General features: G+C 35.4%; 2 protein-coding genes across 6 annotated transcripts in view; one reads left to right on the forward strand and one right to left on the reverse strand.

Annotated features, from left to right (window-relative positions):
* Window positions 1-10,884, forward strand: part of sec24d (SEC24 homolog D, COPII coat complex component) — a 47,884-nt gene extending 37,000 nt beyond the window's left edge. The window contains exons 15-23 of one of the 2 annotated variants that reach the window (XM_056462415.1): window positions 10-180; window positions 294-390; window positions 1,928-2,073; window positions 2,672-2,810; window positions 3,406-3,524; window positions 4,091-4,270; window positions 5,142-5,333; window positions 7,220-7,312; window positions 9,575-10,884. In XM_056462415.1, the coding sequence (XP_056318390.1) occupies window positions 10-180; window positions 294-390; window positions 1,928-2,073; window positions 2,672-2,810; window positions 3,406-3,524; window positions 4,091-4,270; window positions 5,142-5,333; window positions 7,220-7,312; window positions 9,575-9,715 (1,278 nt within the window). In that variant the 3' untranslated portion in view covers window positions 9,716-10,884. The remainder of the gene's footprint in view (window positions 1-9; window positions 181-293; window positions 391-1,927; window positions 2,074-2,671; window positions 2,811-3,405; window positions 3,525-4,090; window positions 4,271-5,141; window positions 5,334-7,219; window positions 7,313-9,574) is intronic. The other variant, XM_056462416.1, reaches the window with a different exon arrangement.
* Window positions 10,885-17,173: 6,289 nt separating this feature from the next.
* kcnip4a (potassium voltage-gated channel interacting protein 4a) overlaps window positions 17,174-18,499 on the reverse strand; it is a 317,518-nt gene continuing 316,192 nt past the window's right edge. For all 4 annotated transcript variants that reach the window (XM_056462417.1, XM_056462419.1, XM_056462421.1 and 1 more), the window contains 2 exons: window positions 17,656-17,718; window positions 17,174-17,521 (listed from right to left, as the gene is read on the reverse strand). In XM_056462417.1, the coding sequence (XP_056318392.1) occupies window positions 17,474-17,521; window positions 17,656-17,718 (111 nt within the window). In that variant the 3' untranslated portion in view covers window positions 17,174-17,473. The remainder of the gene's footprint in view (window positions 17,522-17,655; window positions 17,719-18,499) is intronic.

An 18,499-nucleotide genomic window follows, 5' to 3' on the forward strand; every position in this document is an offset into this window, starting at 1 on the left:
GTGTGTCAGACTCTGTTCCAGCCTCAGCGGGGTGTGTATGAGCAGCTCACTAAAGACTGCGTGGCTCAGGGTTGTTGTGTCGATCTCTTCTTGTTCCCCAATCAGTATGTGGATATCGCCACCATAGGGGACGTGCCCTCACACACCGGCGGCTCAATCTACAAGTACAGCAACTTCCAGGTACACATGCTGAAACTCAAAAACCTGCAATACAGACTCAAACAGATGCTGAGATCTATTGCTTTTAATTACTGCCCTCTTGTGGTCAAACCTTTTTTTTTTTCCATTTTCAGGTTGAGGTTAATGGCCAGCAATTTCTCAGTGACCTTAGGAGAGATGTAGAGAAATCCATTGGATTTGATGCCATTATGCGTGTGCGTACTGGCACAGGTAATAGTTTTTTTTTTTATCATCTAAAAACAACTAATGCTTTTATTCAGCAAGCATGCAATAAATGCATTAAAATTAGGTCACAATTGGCATTGCATAGACAAAACACAAAACAAAAAAGAATCAAAAACCCGCTATTGTACTGCAAAAAATGCTGTTCTTACCTAGAAGTTTTGTTTTGTTTCTAGTCCAAATATCTAAATATTTTTTTAAATCAAGAAGCATTTTCTAGACGAGCAAAAAACATTTTCTTGTTTTAAGAAATAATATGCCAAAATGAAGTGAGTTTTTCCTTAAAACAAGCAAAATAATCTGCCAATGGGGTAAGCAAAACAATCTTATGTCAAAAGGAAAAACAAGATTATTTAGCGTACCCCATTGGCAGATTATTTAGCCTGTTTTAAGGAAAAACTCACTTCATTTTGGCATATTATTTCTTAAAACAAGACAATTTGCTTGTCCAGAAATGCATCTTGATTTGAGAACCATTAGATATTTGGACTAGAAACAAGACAGAATCTAAAAAAAGAAAGCATTTTTTTTGCCGCATAAGACATACAGTTGAAATCAGAATTATTAAACCCCCTGAATTATTAGCCCCCCTAACGCTTCTGTAAGTTATTATTATTATTTACAGTAAAAAAATTTAATTAATTAAAACTAAATTTACACTAGTCCTAATGTACTTCCCTCGAGTTTACAAACCTTTATGACTACAGTTCTGCTATTTTTAAATATAGTAGAAGTCAGAATTATTATTTTAAAGTAAAAAATTATTAGCCCCTTAAAGCAAATTTTTTTCTTAATAGTCTGCAGAACAAACCATCATTATACAATACCTTGCCCAATTACCCTAACCTACCTAGTTAACCTAATTAACCTAGTTAAGCCTTTAAATGTGACTTTAAGCTGTATAGAAGTGTCTTGAAAAATATCTAGCCAAATATTATTTACTGTCATCATGGCAAAGATCAAATAAATCAGTTAGAAATGAGTTATGTTTAGAAATGTGTTGAAAAAAATCTGCTCTCCGTTAAACAGAAATTAGGGAAGAAAAAAAAAACACTAATAATACACTAATAATTCTGGGGGTTTAATAATTCTGATTGCAACTGTACATATCTAAAATGCTTTGACAATACAGTACAAAATGTCATGCCTATAAAGCAACTTGAACTTCTGAGGGAGGGAGGGAGGGAGGGAGAGAGAGAGAGAGAGAGATCAGCTTTTACCTGTCAATGGGTGCACATGGCTCCTAAATAGCATAAAAGTAAGAGAAATAATGGATTTTTTTTTATTTAACAGCCTTTAAAAAACTCTTTAACCAATTGAAAAGAAACCGTGTATAACATAGTCATATTGAATAGAAATATAGTTAAAAATCACACTTTGATTTGTAATGTAGTGACCGTTTGTAGACCATTTATATGATGGGTAAAAGGTGTTTCAATCCGGCTACTACTGCAAGTATATTTCAAACCTGTGGGAAGCACTGCTGTCATTGTTCTAACATTTTGTTTGACGTTCACCATTGAAGGCTTCAGGGCGACAGATTTCTTCGGTGCTGTGTACATGAACAACACCACAGATGTGGAGATGGCAGCAGTGGACTGTGATAAGGCTGTGACGGTCGAGTTTAAACATGACGACACACTCAGTGAGGAGTCTGGAGCGGTAATGCAGGTCAGTCTTTTGCTTATCACACAGAGCTTTGAGATAAATTACAACACAAGGAGTACAATCCCCCACAAACCCGTTCAATGGCTTGGCCAGTTTGCAGAGCGTACTGTTGACCGTACTGTATGCAAAATTCTTTCAGCAAGTGCTCCTCAGTCAAAATTCAGAATATCTCAATATTCCACTCCTGTACACATAGTATACCTACTGTATGCATGAACTGCACTTGCTCACAGAAAAATAAGCAGATTGAAATAACACACAGATAGGACATTTCTATGTTGTATACTTTTTCCTGCTGCTTGCAACAGCGCTATTGTGTTGTCATGGCAACTCTGGTAAAATGATGCTTCATGACTCATCAATAAAAATTAGCTGTCAATCAAAATTTGGTTGTTTTATTGGGTTGTGTTTGGTTTGGTGTAATTGAAGTTGTCGAGTTAAATTGTAAAATTGTCGTACAATATTGGTTATATAAAGTTATTTTAAAGAATTTCCAGTTTAGTTTTCGGCCAAGTGCATCCAGAGTTTTTTGGTTTTGGTTCAGAGCTTGTATTTTGTTGCATTCCTAACTTAAATGATTTTGTTTGGTCTCGTTTCCCAGTGTGCTTTGCTCTACACCACTATCGGTGGACAGAGACGTCTGCGAATCCACAACCTGAGTCTGAACTGCAGCTCTCAGCTGTCTGAGCTCTACAAGAGCTGCGAGACTGACGCTCTCATCAACTTCTTCGCCAAATCAGGTCAGCAAAACAAGAATCTACATGAGAACTGCATACAGTTTATAACCATTTTTGTATCACAATGCTAATTTCAATTATATGCTAATGCTAATTATATTTTTACCCTTTTTTTCCCCCAAAATTTATTTTTTAACTCTTTTATTTTATTTTTACTTTACTTTGTATTTTATTGTATTATTTTTCTTTACTTTTTCTATTTTATTTTATTATTTTTAGTAAAACTTAACCACCATTCAATGGAGAAATTGTTTTTTAGCATCCTTTACAAATTTTTTTCCACACATTTTCAGTGTATATTTTAATTACATAAAATGTTTTCATGCTCTCTGGAAATCCTTTCTTTATTTTCATTATTATTATTTTAGTTCTTCTGAGAAAAAAGGGATATAATTTTGTTCTCATTTTTATACAGAATATCATATGTAAAATATTTTCCAAATATCTTTCATTTAATTATACTTATAACTTTATAGTGGAACAAAGCATGTTCAGAGCAGGTTTTTCCAGCGTGTAACTGAACCAATGGATTTAACATGCATCATCTGGTCTATTATTGAATAAGTCAGTGACTGTGGTGTATCTTTCTGTCCTGCAGCATATCGTGCGATGCTCAACCAGCCGATGAAGACGGTGAGGGAAATCCTGGTCAACCAGACGGCTCACATGCTGGCATGTTACAGGAAAAACTGTGCCAGTCCATCAGCAGTCAGCCAGGTCTCTTCACATCTCATGTTTAGATCAATTTAAAGTTTGAGGGGGGGTCTGGCTGCAGACTCTGTGCAAACTGAGCTGCATGCAATGCTTTTTTAATGGTCTCACCTAACCCTCACAGTGCTGTCACTAACTCCATTAAGTGCATTGTGTCTGACATTGCATCTCTGAGAGATACAATCTCAGCTTGCATCATAAAGGCTGTATCCAGATACTATTGGATAGTTCACCAAAAAATGAGTTTCATGCTTTCATAAGGGTGCTAAAGAAATAGTTCACCCCAAAATGGTCTTCACTTGTTTTAAACCTTTATGACTTCCTTTCTTCTGTAGAACACAAAAGAAGATATTTTGAAGAATGCTGGAAACCTGTAACCATCGCCTTGCATAGTATTTGTTTGTCCTACAATGGAAGTCAATGGTTCCAGCATTCTTCAAAATATCTTCTTCACCTAATCATACAATAACTCTTTATCCTGTATAAAAACATACACACAAAAACAACAAATGACTGGTTTACCGTGGTTTTCCAGCAGAAGTTGATGGCTCTTCTGGTCTGTTCTCCTCCAGCTGATCCTGCCTGATGCCATGAAGGTGTTTCCGGTCTACATGAACAGTCTGCTGAAGACTCCGGCTCTGGTGGGCAGCACTGAGCTCTCCACCGATGACAGGGCCTTTCACAGATTCATGGTCAACGCTATGGGTGTGGAGGAAACACAGGTCCTGCTGTACCCGCGCCTCATCCCGCTGGTGAGACACTGTTTGTCCATTTATACACTGAGCTTTGAGTTGTGGCTGGTGTATTCAGGGAAATTTTATTACCCCTTGGTTTCGTGGTCCTGAAAAATCTTCATTCGAAGGGGAATTTACCCCTTCCCCTTAGCTCGACGCCTTCAAGCTAAAGAGAATTGGGACACCCCTACCCCTTGATGTGAATGCACAAAACAAAGAGTAGTGGTAAGGGGAAGGGCTAAGGGGTAGAATTGGGATTGGGCCTTACTCAACAAAGATGATCAATGTATAATATGTTTTTAAAGGGGCTATTTTGAATGTTTCAAGAACTATTCAAAATGAATATAGAGAATGTATTAAATTAAAATATTAGAACATATTTTTGGGGAATTTGGAAAACCGCAAACCTTAGTACTGTAAATCACCTTGCAGGATTCATTTGAACGCTCGGTAACACTTTATTTTGATGGTCCAATTAAGTATTAGTAGACTGTCTGCTTAATATCTGTTGATACTTGCTCGTCAACAGACATTTAACTGACTATAAGAAACTTTGCAAGTACATGTCAACTTACACTAACCCTCACCCCAACCCTAACCCCAACCTAACAGTCTACTTATAATCTAATGAGAATTAGTTGGCATGCAGATGCAACGTAACTTAAATTCAACCAACGGACCATCAAAATATAGTGCGACCGAAAGCTCTCCTCCCATAAATGCTGAATTAAAATGTGTCTGAAAGTGATGCTCAAACTCAAAAATGTGTTTTGTAATGTCAAAAGAGGGTTTGCACTGGTGTAAGCTGTTTGCAAATTTTGCTCATAAAGTCCGTAATGTAGGATCACGACCTGCAGAAATCATGCTTTGTGTTTGCTCTGTGTCTCAGCACAATATGGATGTGTCAAGCGAATCTCTTCCGGCTGCGGTGCGCTGCTCAGAGGAGAGACTCAGTGAGTCCGGGATGTTCCTGCTGGAAAACGGTCTCTCTATGTTCCTGTGGCTGGGACAGGCCTGTTCACCAGACCTCATCCAGAATCTCTTCAATGTGCCCTCCTTTGGTCATCTGCCCACAGAAGGGGTACGACATGCTGCATTCTCTTATTATACAGTTAATTAAAGAGGATGTACGGTTGAAGGGAAATTGATTAGCCCTCCTCTGAGATCACATTTTACATTTAGTTATTTAGAAAACGCTTTTGTCCAAAGCGACTTACATTTGAGGAGGCATTCAGCAATTCAACAAGAAGAGGCAATACTCACAACTAATTATATAAAGGGACTGTTTGTGCTCAGAGAATTTAGTGCTAAAGTTTGAAGTCTGTTTTTTTGACAGAGAGAGAAAGAGAGTTTCTACAGGTGGTTTGTCAAACCCACTCACCTGTGTGAAGCACACTTCATAAATGCACTGATGTTTTATTTATCTTTTATATGTAGTGATTGTAAATCACTCCATATCAAAAGTTGGAGTGAAGTATTGGTGGATGGTTTGACGTATTTGTTAAGTACTGTTTTACAGAGATGTGTTTTTTTCAACACATTTATATATATATATATATATATATATATATATATATATATATATATATATATATATATATATATATATATATATATATATATAGTAGTTTTAGTAACGTCTTTCTAATGACTAATTTAATTGCAGTTATGACAGTATATAATATTTTACTAGTTACTACTACTATATATACAGTGCTCAACATAATTAAGTACACCCCATTTTGAAAATGAATATTTTTATCCATTTCTCAGTGAATATAGTCAATGTATTTCAGTGCATTTAAACAAAACTGATTTATTAAACAGATACATTTATTAAAATAATATTTTAGTCACCAAACATATTTAGAAATTAAAAGATAATACAATTAAATTCTAGCAAAAATATTGCAAAAATATTACAACTTACAAAATTTCAACTAAATTTTTCTATTTTTTTGCTTCTTTTGCTTTTTCCTCTTTTTTGTATTTAATATTTTTCTGAAACAAATAAATTTGGGTGTACTAGTTATTGTGAGTTATTTTGTTAGATTAGCTCCAGATTTGGCTTCAGTACGGACTAATCTGATGTATATGCACAAATATAATATTGTTTAGCTTCCTATTAAAAATATGAATTTAAAAGAGAGATTTGTGAGGGGTTTACATGCTGATCACTGTTTATTTATTTATATAATGTTTATAAAAAAAAAATTACAAATGTATTTTTAAATTCTAGCAAAACTAAAAGAAAATATATAATAGAATATAATGTGAAAATGTCATTGCTCTGTTAAAAATTACTTTGGAAACATTTGAAAAATAATAATAAATATGTAATGAAATAAAGATATTTAAAAAAGATTAAAATTTAACAGCAGAGCTAATTAGTTTATCAGCACTGGATATAGCACTTGAAAGATCGGTAAAGTAAATTCTGCAGTTTTGGATAGGTCTGATTTTTCAAATTTGACAAATTATATTATATCCATAACCATTTCCATGAAAAGTTGAACAGAAATTGTACATCGATTTTAGGATTATTGGTTATACAGAATTTTCTAGAATAAAATTGTTGCACAAATTAGCTCTGGGTAAAAGGTGCATTATTGAAGAAAACTACAAAACAACAGAAAAAACAGGCAAGTCACACTTGTGTACTAGTTGAATTTCATTGAGAAATAATGTCTAAGAGATCTAAATTAATAACAGACTTAAATTAACAGTATTCAGAGCAAAAAAGAAGTAAAATATATGACAAACAGAAATTATTTAGTGATCACTAGAAACAATATTTACTGTAAATGTCAAGCCTAAACCATTTACACTGAAGCATGTTAGAAATGTGCTGTAGAAAAGCTGTAGATCTCACTGCTGGTGTTGCTTTAGTCAAGAAACAGCTCATTGAGGTTTCAGTGTTCATCTATCAGTGTCAGATGTTAAACTGCAGATGTGTACTTGTCTCAGCAGACGTCATTACCTGTGCTGGATAACTCTCATTCCCGCAAACTCCATTCAATCATCTCCAGAATCTCACAGCAGAGAGCAGCATCCATGAAGGTACAGCTCACCTCAGCGTCTCCTATCTCATGCTCTGTCTTTTCTTCATTATAAAGAGGTTACAGTATTTACTAATGGTGACCAATCAAAAGTTAGGCAGTATTAATATCTGTGTGAATGTTTGTCTGTCATTCTGTCTGTTTTCCTGTCTGTCTGTCTGTCTCTCTGTCAAAATGTCTGCAGGTCTGCCATTCTATCTTGCGTATTGTGTCATGTCTGTCGGTCATTCCGTGTTCTGACTGCATGTCTGTTGTTTTGTCTGTCATTCAATCCGTGTTCTGTCTGCATGTCTGTTGTTCTGCTGTCATTCTGTCTGTCAGACATTTTCCCTGTCTGTCTGTCGTTCTGCAGTCTGTCAGTCATTCTGTGTTCTGTCTGCATGTCTGTCATTCTGTCTGTTGTTCAGCATTTTGTCATTCTGTCAGTCTTTCTGTGTTCTGTCTGCATGCCTGTTGTTCAGCATTCTGTCATTCTGTCTGCATGTCTGTCATTCTGTCTGTTGTTCTGCTGTCTGTCATTCTGTCAGTCGGTTGGTCTGTGTTCTGTCTGCACGTCTATCATTCTGTCTGCATGTCTGTCATTCTGTGTTCTGTCTGCATGTTTGTCATTCTGTCTGTTGTTCTGCTGTCTGTCCTTCTGTCTGTCGGTCGTTCTGTGTTCTGTCTGCATGTTCTGTCTGTTGTTCTGCAGTCTGTCATTCTGTCTGTTAGTCATTCTGTGTTCTGTCTTTTGTTGGTTGTTATTTTGTCGTTGGTTGTTATTTTGTCGTTTTGCCTGTCTGTCAGTTGTTCGGTATTCTGACTGCATGTCAGTCATTCTTTCTGTCAGTTGTTCTGTCTGCATGTCTGTTGTTCTCTGTCATATTGCTTGTCTGTCATTTTTTCAGTCTCTCTGTCATTCTGTCTGTCCGCCGTTCTGTCTGCATGTCTGTCAGTCATTCTGTGCTGTCTGCATGTCTGTTATTCTGTCTGTCATTCTGCTGTCTGCCATTCTATCTGTCGGTCATTTTGTGTTCTGTCTACATGTCTATCATTCTGTCTGTCTGTCATTCTGCAGTCTGTAATTTTGTCTGTCAGTCATTCTGTCTGCATGTCTGTCATTCTCTGTTGTTCTGCAGTCTGTCATTCTGTCTGTCAGTCTTTCTGTTTGGTCTGCATGTCTGTTGTTCTGTCTGTCTATCATTCTGCCTGTTCGACGGTTGTTATTTCTGTCATTTTGTCTGTCATTTTGCCTGTCTGTGGGTTGTTCTGTGATCTGTCGGAATGTCTGTCATTCTGTCTGTTATTCTGCATGTCTGTCTGTCTGTTGTTCTTTCTGTTATTTTTTCTGTCGTTTTGCCTGTCTGTCAGTTGTTCGGTGTTCTGATTGCATGTCTGTCAGTTGTTCTGTTGTTCTCTGTCGATCTGTTCTCTGTCATATTGCTTTTCTGTCATTCCGTCTGTCATTTTTCCCGTCTGTCTGTTGTTCTGTGTTTTGTCTGCATGTCTGTCATTCTGTCTGTCGGTTGTTCGGTCTGCATGTCTGTCTTTGTGCTGTCTGTCATTCTGTTTGTCAGTCGTTCTGTCTGTTGTTCTGCCTGTCTGTCATTCTGCCTGACGGTTGTCATTTTTGTCTGTCGTTTTGCCTGTCTGTGGGTTGTTCTGTGTTCTGTCTGCATGTCTGTTGTTCTTTCCATCTGTTATTCTGTCTGCTGTTATGCATGTCTGTCTGTTGTTATGTGTTGTCTATCATTTAGCCTGTCTGTCATTATGTGTCTGTCTCTCTGCCTCTTGCTCTCTACGTTCTGTCTTATTTTCTACTGTTCTGCTCTCTGTCATTCATTCTTTTTTCCCATTCTTCTGTCTGTCGTTCTTTGCCTGTTTACCATTCTGTCATTCTGTATCTGTCTATAGCTCCGTCTACTTTCTCTCTGCATAACTTTCTATTATATCTGCTGTTCTGTCTGTTGCTATTTGTCTGTCTGTCATTATTTTGTTTGTCTACTTTTAATCTTTCCATTGTTTTCTGTTGTTCTGTCTTTTATTCAATGTGTTTTTGGTTTTATTCTGTATATCTATCATTCTGTCTGTCTTATTCTGTTGTTCTATGTGTCTGTCTTTCTGTGTCTGTCTAGCGTTCTGTCTGTTTAACTTTCTTTTCGTCTGTATCAGTATACTATTTATTAAGAAGATTACATTTTTATTTGCATTTAAATCGATTACCTCTGTGCTCATCTTTGCACTTATCTGTGATCAGCATTGTGACCGATGTATCTGTGTGCAGCTGCTGATCGTGAAGCAGAAGGATCGAGCAGAGATGTTGTTTCGTCAGCTGCTAGTGGAGGATAAAGGTCTTCACGGAGGAGCTTCTTACATGGACTTTCTGTGCTATGTCCACCGCGAGATCCGACAGCTGCTCACTTAAACTCTCTCACAGGTATAACCTCTCCAGCTGCCTATGAGAAACCACCAAACTGTCTGCTTTATTCCTCACGATGGAGGCTAGCAAATGGGCTTTAGATTGAACAGCCGCATCTCCGTCTTCTGAGGAGCCATTATTTTTGAGAGATGATCTCAATCCAAATCATGTCCCCCAGATTTCGTTTACCATTTAAGGGAAATGTTTCTTTGACTCCTTCAGTGCACAGCCAAATGGCCTCATAATATCTGGATTTGAGTGGAAAACTCAAAGTGCCGTGTGCTTTGAGTGGAACTATAAAGTACTTTTTTTTTTGTATGACTTCAGGGATGAAATCATCACACCAAACTGAAATTTAGTCAAGTACGAATCTTTTTTTGTAATAATTTTATTTTATGCGTCATACATTTACATTTTTGTTTGTATGTTTTCAATTATGCAAAATGTGTAAAGGGACGCCCACTGTTTTGCAACATTTGCCTTTCGTTTAGTCGAAATTTTAACTGTTAAACATAAAAAAAACAAACTGTTGGGTAAAAGTGGAACGTCCCTTTAATGTCGGTCATATTCATTTCATACAAGTCTGCTTATTGAAACATTTCCAGCCCGGTGTTGGGATGTTTTATAAACCAAGCAATCATTATACAAAATTATCCTTTTTTTTTTGCTGACTTTTGATGCTACGTCTTTGGACCAATACTGTATATTTTCTTTACAGTTTGAGATGGAGTTTTAGACTCAAATGCTATTATACCTCAGGTCGCATTCATCTAGCCTTTCTACCTGCTCCTTGCTAGCTAACAAAAATGTAAACGAAATGTCATTTCAGAATGATGCGTTGCAGAAATGTTATATCAACATTGAGGGAACGTTACATTCAATCAGTTAGCAAACCTCGCATTTGAATGTTCTGTAAACATAATGACAAAAGTCCATCCAGCATTTTGGGAACATTAGTAAAAACCAGTCAACTTGGAAGATTCGTTTGATTTTGCTGGAGGAGCGTTTGTATGTAACGTTGAGAGAGCCTTGCCAAAACGTTAAGACGTTGTTTGCTGTATTAGTGCTTCAGAATGGTTCTTCATAAAGAGTTGTTTTTGATGGCAGTCTGTCGTGTACATTTCCGTTTAAAGGCTTTATACAGCTGTTTTTAATAAATATGTAGTCCCTGTTAACCTTGTGAGAATGTGTTTGGTGTTTTCTGGTGAACTTAAATTCTAATATATATATATATATATGTTTTAGTCATTTTTTTTTACAGTTTTTTTTCCCAATTGCTTACACACATTTTCAAAACAGCATCTCCTTTTTTCAAAACTCCACACACAGTTCTCAAAACCGCACACACAAAATGCAAAATGCTTCACATTTCCTTCAAAATGTAACGCTGCATTCAAAACGCCACAAACACACGTCAGAATGAAGCATTTGCATTTCAAGAGTTCACACTTAGCTCATGACTTACAAAAGCTTGTTTGGCATGCTGTCCCGGAAGAAAGAGCCCTGAGCTCAAGGGATCCTCGAGTCCAGGGCTCCCTCCCTTTGCGGGGCGAGGGGAGATTGAGCTCAGGGTGGTCTCAAGGCTCCCCCGCACCTAAGGCCAAGATGAACTCCCTGAGAGCGAGATGTCTAGTAGAACAGACTTGAGTTTAGGTGGTCTATGATGTAGAGCGTATTTGGCTTTGAGAAAAACCGGGGGACCCCGGGAAAACCCACGTGGACGCGTGCCAGCTCCGCCCAGAAATGCCGGATGCTACGGCAAGGAGCCAGAGCCGATGGAATTCCTGCTGGTCGCCGGGCCACCTATACTGGATAAAGGTGGAAGGAGGGGAGGAGGGGGGTTTCTTCAAGATGAAGATAGTTGCAAAGAGAAAAGGAGGATATATATATATATATATATAGGAACTTATGATGCTTTGATTGGAGGATTGTGATAGGCTAATATGAGCCAGCTGGGTAAATCATGAGCGCGTACTCCTCTCAAAATTAGTTTAAGATATTAAACTTCACCAAATGGCCAGTGGTGGAAAGTAACTAATTACAAATACTCAAACTACTGTAATTGAGTAGTTTTTCTCAGGAATTGTAGTTTACTGAGTAGTTTTAAACATGTGTACTTTTACTTTCCCTTGAGTACATGTTTAGAGCTGTATTGGTACTTTTACTCCACTATTCTCCTTCAACCTCCAGTCACTACTTTATTATTTCTTGTCTATGGGGATTAGAAAAATCAGTCCTGGGATTCCCGTCCAATCAAATCACACATAGAAGGTAAATCGCATCATAATGGACTACCTCAAGACATGGCGATTTATAAATGCAGCAAACTGTTTGGACGCATTAAAAGTGTCTTTACACGCACTGACCCAGATGCGTCACTGATGAGATGACAGATGTTTACTGTATGATGACCGAAATGGCCCTAAACACCCAGCAGGCACAAGATGTCAACATGACGCCATATTGACGTTGTAACCCAATGTCATGGGGACGTTGCATTTTGTTTGGAAATTAAAAAATTGGTTTGATGTCAAGCCTACATCAATGTCTAACCTAAAATCAACCAAATATCATTGTCTAATGATGTTAGAGCTTGGCGTTGCGTGGACGTTACCACTATGACGTCTATCAGATGTTGAATTTTGGTTGCCATACCTGCCAAATAAACGTCAATATCTGACATCAATATGACGTTGGTTTAAAATATTGGTTCAATGTTGGATTTTGGTCAGTTTCTAACAATCTAAAATCAACGTCATTTGACGTCATTATTGGACATCAAAATAACATTGTCCTTAGACGCTGGCTAGACATTGAATTTTGGTCACCTGTCACCTAAATCGAACCTAATATTAACGTCTTATGGTGCTGTGTGCCTGCTGGGCAATAACTAAATATACTACAGAATGTTACGTTTACACACATCCACAAATTAGATGTAAATGCATCAGCTTTTTACAGCGTAATACTCCCTACTCTCGAGTACATTTGAAAGGGCTATTTACAGTAAATTTCACATTCAGAATGCAATAAACTTTGTTGCATATACACTTCCTGACAGTCTTGTCGCCTATCAAAGTTTTAGGAACAACAAATAATAACTTGACTTGTTGATCATTGGTATCAGAAGTGGCTTACATGAAAGGCAAAGGTCATAATCAGTACCATTCAAAATAATCAGCACCGTAAATGTCCGTTTTTAAATACAACCCTATTGAAAAAAAAAAAAACAGCTTAAACCAGCCTTGGCTGGTTTTAGCTGGTCGACCAGCCTGGTTTTAGAGGGGGTTTTGGCCATTTCCAGGCTGGTTTCCAGCCATTTCCAGCCTGGTCTTAGCTTGTCGGGCTAGAAAATGACCAGCTAAAACCAGCTTGAGCAGCCTGGCCAGGCTGGGAGCCCAGCCAAAACCAGCTATGTCCAGCTTAAACCAGGCTGGTCAAGCTGATTTTAGCTGGTCATTTTCCAGCCTGACCAGCTAAGACCAGGCTGGAAATGGCCAAAACCCCTCTAAAACCAGGCTGGTCAACCAGCTAAAACCAGCCAAGGCTGGTTTTAGCTGGATTATTCAGCAGGGAAAGAATGAGCCACACTGTATTTAATTTGAGCAGTTTATTGACTCTGTTACAAAATGCACTCATCTAGACCCACAGAGAAGCATTGGAGAGGCGCACAGATCTCTGATCAGTCTCTACACATGCAGACTCTCACAAAAAAAAAAACAAAAAAAAAACTGCTGCATTATGGAGAAATACAGCAGTCGAGGCTTAAAGGAGAGCACTGTTGCAGGAAATAAAACAGACTGTATAAATCAATTCCAATGAGATCGTCAGGTGTTTTGGGATGAGCGTCGACAAAGAAAGGCACTGATTTCTAAGAGTAGGGAAAAGCTCATGCTCTATTCTCCTGGATCAGCTAATGCAAATCATGCAGATCGCAAAAAACTAGGGTGAAATAAGATATAAAAGAACCCACAGACAACCAAGTGTTCGTATCAGACAGTATAACGATGCAGAACCCATAAACACATTTGCATAATCAAAATAAATATAAGAAATAAAATAGCAAATATCTACATACGTTTGAAATATAAATCAGCCTATTGATTTCTGTTCAATATTTAATGTCCGGACCAGCCTGTATGCGTGTTTGGTTAGAAAACGTCATCTCTACGTCATCTCTCCCTCGTTATCTTTTTTGATTAGCGTTAGCTGCAAGTTTGTTTGTTTTTATTAGCAAGTAGCTGCAAGGTTTGTGCGAGTTTTGACTGTGATTTTAATGGAAACTTTGAGAAATGTATTATTAATAGTGGTGAATCTTTTGTAAACGGTGACAGGTTGTTTTGGTGGTAAAGATACTGTGTGGATGTGGAAATGGACGTACGGGGTTGTTGTGCACATTATGCTGTAACGGAGGTCACTTACCACTAGATGGAGACATTGCAGACAACATGATTACATGACTTGCCTACGTAGAGGTAATATCTAAATCTAAAAACACTGGTGGTAAAAGTTTGTAATCTTTTATTATGTTTTTATAGACTTTTTTTTCTCAGTGATTCAGTGTCACGTGATCCTACTACTAATACGCTTATTTGCTGCTTTATTATTTGTGCTCAGTTATAAATAATGGCTCTTACTATCACTATTGACCAGTTTTTGCTGCTACATAGTTTTGTGAAACTGTGACATTTTTGATTATATTATTTAATTAAAAATTATACTGAAAAAAACTCCATTTATTATATTATAAATTAACTATTGTAAATTGACTGTTTAATTTTGCTATTGAATTAAATAACACTATATATTTTGAATGACTGCATTATAGTTTACACAAAAATATGAAGCGGCACAGAAGATTTCAATAAAAAACTGTAAAATGAAAAACTAAATTGAGCATTTAATGGAAAGATAAATGACTTAACTAATTTATTTGAGCATTTTTAATTCATTTTAATTTTAGTTTTAGTTTTTTATTTAATTTTAAATGAGATTTTAATTAATTTATTTACAGTTTACACAAAAATATGAAGCAGCGCAAGCGTTTGCAACACTAACAGAGATTCAGATTTTTTTTATGATGCTGTAAATTCAACTTTGCATCACACGAATAAATAAACATCTTCAATATATTATTTATTAATATTTCACAATATTTTTCAAATATTTCTAGATATTTTACAGTATTCTCTGATCATAAATGCAGCTTTGGTTGAGAAAAAAAAACAAGAACAAATAATAAAAAAAAACAAAACAACAAACACACAAAAAAACCTTTCGGTAACAAATTCAATCATCCAAAAATACTTTAAGACAGAGTTTTAAGCAATGGCCTGGAAAAAAAAAAACGCACGCACGCTCACACTCACTCACTCTGATGGTCAAACTAAAGAAAAGCATGCATGCGCACACACACAAATAAAGCCACACTGTGAGATGTTCTGAGATCAGTGACAACCATGTAAACATGAGGTGATTTATCATGAAGATACACATAAGCAGCATTACTGTACTCTTGTAACAGTGGTTCCTAAGACAAATACAATGTGTGTGTGCTTTCATTTGCTACCTGTAGCTTCCCGGTGGATTATTTAGCATCTTGTTCCTAGTTGGCAAATGATTGTGAACATATATATATATATATATATATATATATATATATATATATATATATATATATATATATATATATATATATATTAGAATACATACTACATCTTCTAGTCTTTATGTAATGTTTTTTGTTAGTTTTTTTTGGCTAGACCTGATGCTGAAGAAAGAACTTTTCTGGCCAATATCACGAGGAAACCTAACTGTTTTATATGTATTGTCAGGAAAAAGTGGCTAATTCATACAAATTTCTACGATTTTATTCATATGACATTGTATGATTTTTAAAAGGAGGCAAGCTCCCAAATCCCACCCCTCATTGGTGGATGAGCAAATAGCAAAAATCTATTATTATTATTATTATTATTATTATTATTATTATTATTATTATTATTATATTTATTTTTCTTATTACATAAAATTATTAATATTTTTTATTTATTAATAATTTAATTTTATAATGTAGTTTCTTTTAATGTAACTCCCTGATGAGGAGCCGGTGTGCTCATAACATTACATGCTTTGTGTTAGCCTTTTTAATTTAATAAATTGATATTTTTGAACCTTTGGTGTTGCCACCTTTTTGAATATATTTTTGCATGAATGAGATCATACAAATGAATACAAATTAGCCACTAAAAGTGGCTAATTTGAACAAATTTTGTTCATATGACAATGTATGTTTTTGAAAGGAGGTATGTCCCCAAATCCCAACCCTCATTGGTGGATGAGCAAATCGCAATTAAATCGCAATTTTAAAAAATCATTTATTATTATTATTTTATGTATTTATTTTTCTTATTATGCATCATTGTTATTTATTATTTTATTTTTATTTATTATTTTATTTTTATTTATTTTTTGTTGTTTTTTTTAAATGTACTAATGAGATCGTACAAATTTATGCAAATTAGCCACTAAATAATAAAAATAAAAAGTTAGGACCTGCTGTAAGATTGTGTTGCAACATTCTGGAATGATTCTGACGAGACTTAAAGGCTGCCGAGTCACTGGTTTGTACTTATTGACAGAAAAAAATGAATTATTACTGAACATTGTGCTTAAAAACACCAGACAATTTACTAAGAATTTGTGCTAAATGATGAATTATAATTTATAGTAAATACTAACATTGTATATATGTACTTTATCTCTTTCTCTCTCTCTATATATATATATATATACATACATATACAGTTAAGGTCAGAGTTATTCGCCCCTCTTTGAATTTTTATTTTCTTTTTATTCATATTTCCCAAATAATGTTTAACAGAGCAAGGAAATTTTCACAGTATGTCTGATAATATTTTTTTCTTCTGGAGAAAGTCTTATTTGTTTTATTTTGGCTAGAATAAAAGCAGTTTTTAATTTTTCATGAACCATTTTAAGGACAAAATTACTAGCCCATTTAAGCTATATATATTTTTTCGACTGTCTACAGAACAAACCATCGTTATACAATAACTTGCCTAATTACCCTAACCTGCCTAGTTAAGCCTTTAAATGTCACTTTAAGCTGTATAGAAGTGTCTTGAAGAATATCTAGTCAAATATTATTACTGTCATCATGACAAAGATAAAATAAATCAGTTATTAGAAATGAGTTATTAAAACTATTATAATTAGAAATGTGTTGAAAAAAAAATCTTCCCTCCGTTAAACAGAAATTGGGGGAAAAAAATAAACAGGGGGGCTAATAATTCTGACTTCAACTGTATATATATATGTATATACTGTATATATATATATATATATATATATATATATATATATATATATATATATATATATATATATATATATATATATATATATATATATATATATATATATATATATGTATATATAGGTCAATGTAGAGTATGTAATGATGGCTTCTGGTCGTTTCAGTTTTTTGACATTTGTGTGGGAAAAGCTGATGCATGCAATTATGGAATTTTCTCCTTAAATAATGACACTCTTTTATAAATAACGAATAGAAGAAAGATTTAACAACAACAACAACAAAAGCAAAAAATAAAGTTCTTTGTTATTAAAAATGCTGTTAATGTTGTTTTTCGTGACCGAATCGCAGCTAGCACTCAGACATCTGGGTTTGTGGAGTATAAAGGTGTTTTTTTACGCGCTGGCCCGCCAACAGAGTCCATACAGATGTTAAATGACGTTCTCAAAAAGCTGCATTGATCTCATGATGTTCTCGTCCTGTAAAATACACACACACACGCGGACACACAGAAGTAAAAACTCACCTGAGGAGACTCAAGTCATTATATTAGAGCCCTTTTCAATAAAGACACACATGCAGAACATCACATTAAAGACAGAAATAGACTTACGTTTTGACAGCAGTCTATAAATTCATCTATAGTCACCACTCCATCTCTGTTTTTGTCCATTTTCTGTCCAAACACACAAAAAAAGCACACAAGGTCGTCATTTGTGGTTTATATATTCATTTAGCTTTGTTTTGCTTCCCAGCGGCCACATTGATGTCAAACAACATAAAAAAAAAACATGCACTAAAAAATTATTCAAATTAAAGTCAAATGCTTGAGGTCTATTTGACGTCCACACATTGATGGCCTTTTGACCACCAAAGTAACACTTTTAAAAGTATTATAATACATGTAAAGTTTTCCCAGCAGGCACCTTGATGTCAAAACAACATTAAAAACATGCATTAAAAAAACATCAAAAATGTGAATCGAATGAAAGTCAAAATCTTGAGGTCTATTTGACATCCACACATTGATGGCCTTTTGACCACCAAAAAAACGACGCTAAGAGTATTATAATATATGTAAATTTCTCCCAGCAGGCACCTTGATGTCAAAAAAAAACATCAAAATCACGTATAAAAAAACGTAAAAAATACAAACCTATTTGATGTCATTTGACCATCTTGATGTCAAAAATGCCAATCGAGTTAAAGTCAAAAGCTTGACGTCTATTTGACATCCACACATTGATGGCCTTTTGACCACCAACATAACGACAATAAAAGTGTTATAATATAAATCAAGTTTTATTTATCTGAAATTTACACTGGATTTTATTTCCCTACAATACATGTAAACTATCTTGATGTCAAAATTATATCATATTGACATCTAATATTGATGGCACTGTTAGACATCAAACTGACATCTAACGATGGCGTCAAAAACATTGAAGCATAAT

Source organism: Danio aesculapii, chromosome 7, assembly GCF_903798145.1.
Source record: "Danio aesculapii chromosome 7, fDanAes4.1, whole genome shotgun sequence".
NCBI classification, from domain to species: domain Eukaryota; kingdom Metazoa; phylum Chordata; class Actinopteri; order Cypriniformes; family Danionidae; genus Danio; species Danio aesculapii.